The sequence below is a fragment of the Choristoneura fumiferana genome, chromosome 3 (genome assembly GCF_025370935.1).
Source record: "Choristoneura fumiferana chromosome 3, NRCan_CFum_1, whole genome shotgun sequence".
Lineage (NCBI taxonomy): Eukaryota > Metazoa > Arthropoda > Insecta > Lepidoptera > Tortricidae > Choristoneura > Choristoneura fumiferana.
In genome coordinates this window covers 22,081,173-22,093,205 of record NC_133474.1, presented here as the reverse complement: position 1 = coordinate 22,093,205, position 12,033 = coordinate 22,081,173, and the positions used below count along the sequence as shown (strand labels likewise).

The 12,033-nt window shown below is 38.6% G+C and overlaps 1 protein-coding gene across 11 annotated transcripts in view; it reads right to left on the bottom strand.

The window, feature by feature from the left end:
• Positions 1-9,859, bottom strand: part of Ca-beta (Calcium channel protein beta subunit) — a 209,158-nt gene extending 199,299 nt beyond the window's left edge. For 10 of the 11 annotated variants that reach the window (XR_012451271.1, XM_074086187.1, XM_074086191.1 and 7 more), the window contains exons 1-2: positions 9,696-9,859; positions 129-238 (exon numbers count right to left, since the gene is read on the bottom strand). Coding sequence is in view for 10 of the 11 variants with exons in the window: in XM_074086187.1 (XP_073942288.1) it covers positions 129-194 (66 nt within the window). In the remaining variant the exon portion in view is untranslated. The remainder of the gene's footprint in view (positions 1-128; positions 239-9,695) is intronic. The other variant, XM_074086184.1, reaches the window with a different exon arrangement.
• Between the last annotated feature and the right edge of the window lie 2,174 nt (positions 9,860-12,033).

Below are 12,033 nucleotides of genomic sequence, written 5' to 3'. Positions count from 1 at the left end.
GGAATTAAAAATCAAGTTGATTTGTCGCTGGCTTTTCTGCGGCCAACAGAGCACGTCACTTCGTTTGTTTTGTGGCGGTGAAGAGGTTAAAACTTATCTGACCATTACCTAAGTGAAGGTAGCGTTACCTGATGGCGGTGAGAGCGAGGGTGGCGCGGGGGGTCGCGGGGCTCGGGCGGGCGCGCCACGCTCATGCCTCAGCGCCGCCGCCGCATCCCGGCGCGGCCCGGGCGCCGCGCTGTGGGCAGGCCAACGCTGGTTAGGGTAACTCCTGCTTAACATTTTAAAATAAGTACATTTTACCATATTAATATCATCATCATCCCAGCCTATATACGTCCCACTGCTGGGCACAGGCCTCCTCTTAGAACAAGAGGGCTTGGGCCATAGTTCTCACGCGGGCCCAGTGCGGATTGGGAACTTCACACACACCATTGAACTGCTTCGCAGGTTTGTGCAGGTTTCCTCACGATGTTTTCCTTCACCGCAAGGCTCGTCGCTCCATATTAATATACCATTTTGTTATTATATTATTAACCAATGGCGTGCATTCGGCCAATTCCAGGGTAGGCAGCGCTAGTTCGCGCCGCAAACCCCTCAGCACGGTAGGCAGCTCAAGGCGTAGCCTGCTAGTACCTTGGAATGAGGGTTTTCACCGAGGCGAAATATCGCTAGATGGCGTTAGTGTCGTGAGGTCCATTTGACGTTTGCTCGTGATTGGTTAAATAACTAAATGAACCAATCGCAAGCAAACGTCAAACGCCAAACGGACCTCACAGTAACGCCATCTCACCTATGATTATTGTGTATTTTATCCCTTGTTCCCCGTACATAACCAACTTCCATTACCAGCACTGGGAGAGGACAAATAATTCCTATTCCAAAACCGTTTTTTTTCCTTGTACAAAACCAACGTCATGGCCGGTAATGTACGAGGAAAAATAATTCATAGTGCAATACCCGGTTTTGGAGTAGGATTCTTTAATTTCTTCTACGGAACAAGCTTCAGTAAAAAAGCATTACTGAAGCTTATTTTAACAATCGCGTTTTTTTCACAATATTAATCGACACAGAAATAATGTCGACTTGCCAAAAAACGCGATTGTGAAAATAAGCTTCAGTAAAAAAGTATAGTTCTGTACAAGGCATTAAAGAATCCTACTCCAAAACCGGGTACTTACTGTACTATGAATTATTTTTCCTCGTACATTACCGGCCCGTGACGTTGGTTTTGTGCAAGGAAAAAAAATCCCTTCACAAAACCGGTTTTGGAGTAGGAATTATTCGTCCTCTCCCAGTGCTGGTAATGGAAGTTGGTTACAAACAAGGAACAAGGAAGGGAAACAAGGGTATTTTATATAATTTTGTATACTCTGTGTCCAGTGGCGTAGCTATCGTATGGCCAGGTGGTGCAGTACACCAGGCCCCGGACCTCAGGTAGCCCTGTAACCTTAAGCATTGGAAAGAGAGGAGCATGAAAGAAAAAGAGAAAAAAATCTTGCGAGCAAACTCTAACCATTTTTTTAAAATGATTTTGAAGGCCAATAAAAGTTAAAGCTATTTCACGTGGAAAGAGGGGTGATGGCCCGATTCTTTTTCGACCCACCGGGGCCCTCGTCAACCTAGCTACGCCACTGTCTGTGTCGAATAATCTTTTTCATTTTCATAAACATTTTCATTTCCTTATAAAAAAAACAGTATTAGCATGTAGCAAAGAAGATGGTACAACTGCCAAAGATGGAGAGTCTCTTAGGTTACTTACTAAAGAGCTTAAAAATGATTTAATTTTGTTTTACTGATTTATTTAATTTAGTTTGATTTAAAATAATTTTTAAATTTTTCGCTTATTGTAACACTTATTGTATATTGTTTGACAAACAACATATTTTCAAATAATTGGTTAAAAATGCTACCTTTACCTTTACTTTTTACCCGACTGCCCGAATGAGGGTTATGTATTTCGAGCGTATGTATGTATAATCTCTTATCTCATTGAGTACTCCCATGTATTATTATTATGCTTATTTGTTTCGCATCCAAAGAGATCAATCTAATTACGCAAGCGACCAGCTTAGCTACATATTATAAAAAATGTGAATTCCTCAAGACCCCAAACAACACAGATATATAAAGCCATTACAATAATTCGGCTCTTAACAAATATATAAATTAAACTTTCACGTGCGATATCGAGAAAGTGTAAGCACGGACAACTTAGAAAAATAGGTGTATTTGTGTAATTTATACCGCGCAAGGCGACACTGTTGAGCCTTGTGACATTTAAGTGATATTTTTTATAAGTAACAATACATTGCGGGGTGTGGAAGTGACGCGGTATAAGTAGTCGAATAAGCGCGGCGATGTTACGCAGCATGTACGGTTTTTCGTGAACGTATGATCTGGGGTGTGTGGTGGACTGTCTTTGGGGCCAGAGGTTAACGGCAGTGCGTTTGACTACTTTGACTTTATTGGAAAGTTGCCTATCCGTGATGCTATCTCTGTCGCCGTGATCTTTGGTCGCGAGGTCGATCATTTCTAAGGTAGAAATAAAACTTTGGGTAAATATATTCAACGTGTTTGTTGTGTTCTTTAGCTTGCCTTGTTTATTTATTTGTTTGTTTGTTTATTTACTTTGGTAAAATATTGGAAGCTAAATTTGACTCACTTCCAACGGCCCAATTGACTTAAAATTTGACATACTTATGTAAATTTGGTGACAATACAATGATCTGGTAGTGACATCTTGGTGGTCCTGCCAGGATCGTCTCCGCGGGAGCGAACTCCTCAATGGTTAATAGACTTGAAATTCGGTACGGATATGCAGTTTAAATGACAATGCAAGTACAGTCAACAAAAAGTACAGTCAGCAAAAAAGATTTAACAGAAACTTATTTATTCGTTATTACCATTTCGGTAAGTATTGTTATGGTCAAGGTAATTTTTTTGTGAAAAGTAAAGACAGTGCCGATGCTAAATCTAGCGTGATGAAAACAATTATTGATCAGTGGTACAGTCACCAGCGCTAATATCTGACACAACAAGCGTGAATTAATACCTATCTGATACGACTCTATTTCTAGGGCCGGAAGGACGTGTTAGATATTTTTGCACGCTCCGCTGTGGCAGATATTAATGCCGGTGACTGTACCATGTGGAAAGACAATTCCTTCTCGACCCACTGGTGGAACAAGTTGGTGGTAGAACGAGGAATAAGAGAAAATTCTTGTGATTTGTCCTTCCGTTGTGCTGATTTACTGTCATTCGGTGCAAATGGAAAATCGTCCACTTGAATCGAGTATTTTGAATTTGGACCGAAATAAATATCAACCAAAGTGAATTTTGTCACAATTTAATTGTGCTTAAAATATTTACAACCAATTTATTTCTGTTGTAAATTAATTAAAACCAAATGGAATATTGCCCATTATGAATTGAGAGCAAAATTAAATAAGCAATAAGTGAATGTTTTCTAAATCAAGTCTTAACTTAATATGTAGGCCCAAAAAAAATATTTCAGGTGGAATATATTTACAATTCGCCATGTTTCTGAGTGTACGTAAATACAAGTGGTCGTTTTTTTCGGCAAACATTAAATTTGCCAATTTTACCATAGGACAAGGTTCCATTTGCGACGATATTTAGGATGGACAATTTTCCGTGTTGATGTATTTTAAATTAAGATTGGTTTTTTTGGAATCTTTTTATATTTTTTATTTCAATTCCAAATTTTTACTTTTACGGTCATCCCGTAAAACCGAAATTGAAAATACAAACTGAAATATAGATGCACAGAAAAAACAGAAAAATAAGACCATCACTGGGAATCAAACCCAGGTCCTCGGTAATCCGTACCGCGTGCTATACCGCTACACCACTGATGGTCAACGGTACCGACACGAAATCGAAATCGATCGAAATCGGTATTTCAAATTGTAATTTTTCTGCTTTGACGTATAATTTCGAGTTGTCCATTTTCCATTTGCACCAAATGACAGTAAATCGTTGTTAATAAACGATGGTAATGACGTTTAACATAGTGGTCAACACACTCAATTATTTACCCGTTAATACTATGTCGAAAATAGCCTGAATAGCTTCGAAAAAAGTATGGTACGGCCGTGCCTTTGTTTTTGTTTTGCTCGGCTTGGAGAAAGATGTTTGTGGGTCAAATGTTGACGCTATGTTTACTTGTAGATTTTTTACCGACATCAGAAACGGAGGAGCTTGTCAATTTAACTGTGTTTTAGGGTTCCGTACGTTAAACGGAAAAAACGGTACCCGTATACAATCATTTTGAAGTCCGTCTGTCTGTCTGGAAGTCTGTCAAGACAGTTTTTCTCAGGACATCTTTTGAAGAGGAGTTCTTTTCGGTGAAAGCACGGTGTCGCCATTTGTACTCGTATTGTAATTTTTTGTATTGTTTTGTTTTATTTGAATGTAAATTTTATAAGCAATTTATTTAAAAAGCTTACACATATAGTTTCGAGAATGACATGATATCGCTTCTTTATTTAGATATTTAGCATCAATAATGAAACTTGATATAATTTGTGTTGTTTAATTCCAATGTGCTTTCGAACAAGTCTGTCGGTTTAATCAACTATGAGAGTTCAGAAAACTTGAAAAGTAATCAAAATATTAAGTGAGTGCATTTAAAATTTTATAATATTAAAGATTAACATAATTAAAAAATAACGTGATAGAAGTGAAGTACACTAACAACAATTAGATAAGTAATGCCTCACCATATATTACGGATTCGATCTAAGGTAATTTTAACCGACTTCAAAAAAGAGGAGGTTATAAATACAATGTTATTTTAAAGAGGTTAAGTTAAATAAATACTAAACGTAACAACAGGTTACTATAATGGTAACCATTGTGAAAGGAGCCATCGAATCTTCAGTTGAGTAAATTTCTGTAAGCCGAAATTTACTTAGAACACACAACTTATTAAAAGTATTAAAAAGCACGTACGAAATAAATTGCAGTTTACAAAAATTTACTTAATCAAAGATTTCAGGTGGTTTAACATTTGTTATGTAAATTGGTGTGACTCACACTAACTCTCTTCGTCGAGTAAAAATATCAATTTAAATAATTTATTGAATACTATTATTATTATTTATTTATTTCAGCAATGGTAGTTAATAAAACATGCCTTGACAGTAAATAAATAAAAAATCAAGTAGTTTTGAAGGACGGTTTAATTTTTTATTAATAATTTGTGGGTAGTTTTGTTTTGTTTCATAAAACGTTGTGGGTACTTGGGGAGTTACAGTGACAAGTTAAAACGGTGGTTGTGGTTCGTTAGTCTAACAACTGGTAGGATGGTGTACGGTTGTGTCACTCTGAAGATGAGCTCTGTTTGAGTTCGAAACGCGTCAGTGTAGTGTGGTGGTGGTGATAGATGGGTTTGTGTGATTTGTGTGTGTTCTTACAGTGTGGAGGTGGAGGAACTGCATGAACACGCATATTTTGCATAGCTTAGCTATCGTAAGGTCGCGGGTGAGCAAGGAAATTATTTAGTTCATTAATATCAATTTAGTTTTTTGATAGAAACCAAAAATAATAGGGTATAATTACTAGGATTAGGATAATATTAGGATACTAATTTCAAGCAAATTCATTCATGTCTTTATTCCTCGAATGTGTATTTGTTTCTTGTTCACAATAATGTAATTGTACCGAATCAAATAAATAAACTGCCAGTATGCATCGAAAAATAGCAATAATACCTGTTGTTATTGAGGATACAAATTTTCCTTTAAAATTTTCACTCTATGAAACATTAGGAATTTCTTTTGTGTAGAGGTAGAGCCCTTAGCTGACGCAAACTAATGAGGGCTATCGTTTTTTGTCTCACTAGATGGCGCACTGTTGCGTGAGGTTTTTAAGTGTGGCTTTCAGAGTCTGTTATTACGGGCGTTAAAACAAAGTTTAGATTAAAATCATATTTAAAACACCTTAAAACCGTACCATAAAAATATCCAGCAACCACAGTGTTGCTTAGTCCCGTTTTGTTCGGAAAAAAAGGGAGGACAAAAGTTTCCAAAAGACAAAACTGTCTCAAAACACAGGCATTCATTGCCCCGTAACGCATAATTGCCATAATTAATTTCAGGTAATGCAAAATATTCACAAAAAAAATCTAATTATAAATAAACCCGCGTAGCTCACCCAAAAACTATGAGATTTGACATTTCGGAGACCTCACGCTACACTAGCGCCTCTAGCGGCGAATTCATTCGCGATAGCCCTCATTATGACATAGCTCTCAATAAAAAATGCAGCGTCGCACCGCGTCGCGTCCCAGTGTATACTGACCCTTATCTGGCGACGGTTGTGAGCTCTCTATAGCTTTGAGAATGAACTTATATGGAGTTTAAAACGCGCTAGCATCTTGTGTGATATAGGTGGTAGTCTTTGTGACATGTTGTGTAATTTATTTGAAAGTGAAAGGAGGGGTTCCATAGAAACGTTTTTAGTTTTTATACCGGGTGTGGCCTGTAATACGAGCAAAAAATTTAAACATAGATCGTCCTCGTCAAACTAAACAACATTAGTTCATCATCATCATCATCCCAGCCTATATACGTACCACTGCTGGGCACAGGCCTCCTCTTAGAACAAGAGGGCTTGGGCCATAGTTCCAGTGCGGATTGGGAACTTCACACACACCATTGAATTGCTTCGCAGGTTTGTTGCAGGTTTCCTCACGATGTTTTCCTTCACCGCAAAGCTCGTGGTAAATTTCAAATGTAATTCCGCACATGAATTTCGAAAAACTCAGAGGTGCGAGCCGGGGTTTGAACCCACGACCCTCAGCTTGAGAGGCGATAGGTCAAACCACTATGCCACCACGGCTTTTTTAACATTAGTTCATCGACTTTTAAAAATAATGGTTTTTGAATTTTCCTTTTTTCATCCTAAATAAATGAAATACTTCCCAAAGTTACTATTCCACGCGGGCGAAGTCGCGGGCAAGCTTTTGCTTTAGTTTGAAATAAGGCGAATTAAAGACCACGACTACGCGATCGAAGATATTTCTGTAGGTATTGACAAAAACATGTCCAAAAGAAAATAGGGCCCGCTAAATTTTCATCGGCAATACGGAAACAAGGGCCCGGCCAAGCGAGTTGGACTCGCGCACCGAGGGTTCCGTGCTTTGCCGGTACGTCAAAATAAATAGTATAAACCGCCGTATGTGTAAAAATATAGTGTAAGTAGAGCCCTGCTTCTAAGCAAAAGTTAGGCAGTGTGGGGTCATTTTATATTTGTTGGTAGGGACATCCATTAATTGTTAATAAAATTTTGATATTTTTTGTTTTAGTTGTGTGTAATACCCGCACAATTATATTCAAATTTCAGCTGTTTATGTATAATTGTTGGAATAAATACAGCTCAGTGCCCACAGCGGAATAATATGCTGTAGTTGATTACTTTATCTTGGCGCAAAATGCCCACAATCGACAAGACAATGAAAATGTGTTAGGGTTGTAAGAAAATAAGTTACAAAAATATTTTTTAATAAAAGCCTTTCGCTAACTGTACTTTTCGTTAACTGCAGCTATGAGTGTACTTGCATTGCTATCTTAACTACATAATCCGTACCAAATTAAAGTTAAATACGACAATCAAAGGGGTTAAATCCAACTTGCAAGATATTTTAGCATTTACTAATTAAACATAAACCATTAAGTCTAGTAATTAAAATGTCATTCTGGGATTTCGATAAACCCCGTAGGAATTCCTAAAAAAATACATTGTCAATTTCACTAACGTTACGTTGCATTCAAAAACCCGCGCCGAATTTCGAATCCTTGTCTTATTTATTTTTATCTGTGCTGTGACGAACACAACGTTAATAAATAGGGGATGAAATTTTGGGGTTATGTAATGTTTGATGCAACTCTTTTTTTCTGTGAAACCATTAATTATTTTTCAGAATTGTTATAAAATAAACCTAACCAGAGTTCTACAGGATGAACATATAAAAATTTATGAAAAATGCTCGGGTTCAGCGGGAAAAAATATGACTAAAATAATTATGACAAATTACATTATGACTTATAAAATTATGGCAATCGAAAGGATCCCAATTTTGGGAAATACCGCGGGAGTTTCGTAAAATCGCAGAATATCAAATTAACTGCCGGATCTACGTATAATAGTTTACGCGTGCGAAGATGCCTCTATTTACTTATAATTTTAACTATATTTTTTTATAAACCCTTTTTAAATAGATCAGATAAGTGTGTGTTTTTATTAAAAATTAAATAAAAATTTGACGTTACATAAATGAATGTAGAGGAAGCGAGAGTTGTATGCCAGAATCGTAGCAAGTGGAAGGATGTAGTCTCTGCCTACCCCGTTGGGCAAGAGAAGTGATTTTATGTATGTATGTATGTATGTTGACGTTGCAATAAGAGTTTTCGTGAATGCCAATGAATAACTATTGGCCTCGCAATGCAATGTAACGTACACGATTATTCTTGCAGTACTAAAAACTCTGCTTTAGAATAAGCAAAACAAAACACCTCTAAAGTACATCCATGTCTACCTACATCGTGACACCCCCAGAGCGCATTCAACTCAACAAGAGACGACATCTGTCACCATCCCTCTCTCAGACACGAACAAATTCAAATTTTCATTCCATTTTCAAACTACATTCGATTTTCAGACGCGTGCCGTCCCTCTCGCCCCCGTTGATTGCTGACCTCGAATTGTCACATTGATAGGCCATCTCACACCCTCGCCGGATAACATAGAACTGCTCATCCTTAGACTTGTGCCTTGTGTGTATTAACATAGAGTTTAGATTTAAGCGTGCAGGGATCTCAGTGAATTAGTTATGGGCACTGCTACTGCAGCGCCGCGCGCAGCCTTTTATGGAAATTGGTCAAGGTCACCATTTTGCCGTTATGTCCGAAAATTTAACTTTAACTGTTTTATTTTACTTAAATTTTAAAGAGTAGGTACCTATCTTGATTGTTGTCTTTATAACAAAATAGTTTCAGTCAAAAACTATAATGAAATCGTCAAAAAAGGAATTAATCTCACATAATTATTAAAGTTATTCTAAAATATTATTATTCGACTTTCTAAATGATAATTTCGTAAACAAATAACTTGGTAGGTACGTAAATGTTTATCCACGTCAAACCCGAATAACTTTAACTACCTCGTACAATCTACATTAATCCAACACGAACAACATGCAAGTACTCCATCTAATGCTTATTTTAATGCCTAGATTATTAACACCTGTTAAACGCTAGTCATTAGTCACATGAACCATTAAATGTAAGAAAAACACATGACGCAAAGCAGGCCCAGAGCGCATGCGCCGCGGAACCTCCCTATAATTCTATTACAACATTTTCTTTATTACAGCCTTTCTACGCTAACCACATTCCCAATTTCAACATTTAACAAAACAAGCAACAATCAAAACACACATTTTCCATAAAAACGCCAAAAACTACCCGCTCGGAACGATGTCACACAACACCGCACCAAAAGTTATTGATATTTCGTGCTACCAAAGTAAAACAATCCTAGAAAACCGTGCAGCCTCTCAAAACTAAAGCTCCTCATACCTCTCGAGCCTCTAAAAACATTCAAACGAGGCCTACTCATTCAAAAACCAAAGAAATACTATTCTAAACACAACCCTCTAAAATACTTACACTACACACAAAAATCCACGTTAAAAATAGTCCTCACGTACAAAAGCCACTGGTAAATATCACCGCACTGAACGTTTCATCACAGTATCACCGGCGATGCACTTTCCTACTGAATTTCCACGGTTTTCAGCAAACCCTGAGGGCTGCAGAGCCGTATCGCGGTGACATTTGTCATGTGCGGCGCGCGCTCGGGCGGGCTCGGCGGTCGTCGGGGGCGGTCGGGCGCGCTCGGGCGCGCTCGCGCCAACAGTCGGGTATTGATCGGGCGCGGTCGGCGCCCGGCCGCCGGTCGCCCAGTGGCGCCCCCGCCGGCCCTAATGAGATCTGATGGCTGTCCATTATTTAGCAGCCTCCATCCAAGAGTGCGGTACGCGAAATTAATGGCGATTTTATTGATTTATTGCGAGCCAAATTAAAGATTGATTGGGGAAATAGTCCTTGCGAGGATGTGTGTTTAGCGCGCTTTATGGACGCACGTGGCCAGCGTAAATGGGAGTTAACTCAGAGTTACTCTACTTCTGAACGTATTGTTTTCTGCTTTCTGCGAAAGATGTAGGCTGTAAATGATTTAATTGATATTTTTCTATAATTAATTATCAATCCTAAGCGTAAAAAAAGTTTGGTCAAACTATAAAATGTATACCTATTGCTGAAGTTATTTGAACATTTTGGAACGTCAATATTCATCGTCGTCTGCAAGTCTGTAGCAATTAGTCTGAGTGAAATTTTCAGTAACACTATGGGAGAAAGAGATAAGAAACCCTGTAATCCTTTGCGAGGGGGGTAGTCCATAACTGTTGTCAAAACTAATAGATCACTTTTGGTCATCATCATCATCTCAGCCTATATATGTCCCACTGCTGGGCACAGGCCTCCTCTCAGAACAAGACGGCTTGGGCCATAGTTCTCACGCGGGCCCAGTGCGGATTGGGAACTTGATTGATTGATGTTTTCCTTCACCGCAAGCTCGTGGTAAACTTCAAATGTAATTCCGCACATGAATTTCGAAAAACTCAGAGGTGCGAGCCGGGTTTGAACCCACGACCTCTGCTTGAGAGGCGATAGGTCAAACCACTAGCCACCACGGCTTCTTGTTGATTAGAGGCTAATAAATATTTCGTCATGCACGAAATAGCGAGCAAGATAGTGGTAGCAATCCAGGCACCTACCACCTGCACTATGAGCACTACCTGAATGAATGAGCCAATCAGAGAAGTAGTGTATGGGGAAAATTTCTATGACATACTGGTAGTGCCAAGCAGTAGTGCCTAAGGTAAAAAATGGAAAATTTCAGCTGTGCAATGAATACTCGTAGAAAAAGAGGTTTTTGAGAGAAGGTGATTTTGTAATTAGGGTCTATTAACGACTAGATTGTTTTGGGAGTAGTGTCAAATCAGTCGAAAGGGAAAAAGCCCGCTATGCCATCGATCGCATGACGTGGTGGCCGTGCCGTTATAGCCAGTCCACACAGTGCGCGATATAAGACGTAAAATCGCAATGCAATAAAATCTGCACTGACGCACCCTTGCCTTGCGAACCCTTTTACGCAGGACAAACACCAACATAATCTGGAACGAGATACAAAGCAATGCAGCAACTTGCAACTTGGATCACTCATGGATCGCGCGCGAATGTGGTGGCCAATAACAATTGTCTGAAATCGACCCCCAATACATGTTTGTAAGTACGGCCGTCGTCATTCCGTCCTGTGCCCGCCATCGACTGGGCAGATCGAGTGCACTTGTTTTTCACTGTCTGCGGGGCTAATTGCGCCATTTTTCATTCGCCCCCCTCTTCCTCCCACTGGCCATTTGATAGAATAGGGCTGTTCGCGCATAAATATTAACGCCGTACTTAGTGTTTTGTTTTACGATACAGAGTGGATTCCTTTTAAAGGGATGTGGGGATAATAATGTTAGTTTGGCAAGTATTCGAAAGGTTAAAAATTGAGAGCAGCGTTGACTTTTATATCGTCCTTTTTCTTAAACAGAGCTGAGTGATTTTTGTCGGAACTGGCCGATATAGTTATTTAATTAACATTAGCAGCTACCACTTCTGTATAAATTTAAGTACATCATTATTATGTATAAGTAGAGTCACATTCATAAATAACGGAGCTGTCTAAATGCTTAAAATTTTCTGAACGAGGTGGTGTTGTCGATCAAGTAGATATTTTTGATTTAAATAATGTTTAGGTTTTTTTGTAGGACGCAATGAGTATTTTCTACCAATCATAACATTTTATCTGGTTGTAAAAAAATACTCAGGTAGGTATAAATGTTTCAAAAATTCAGAAATACTGAAATAGATTGTTCTAAATAACTTTATATTATGCCAT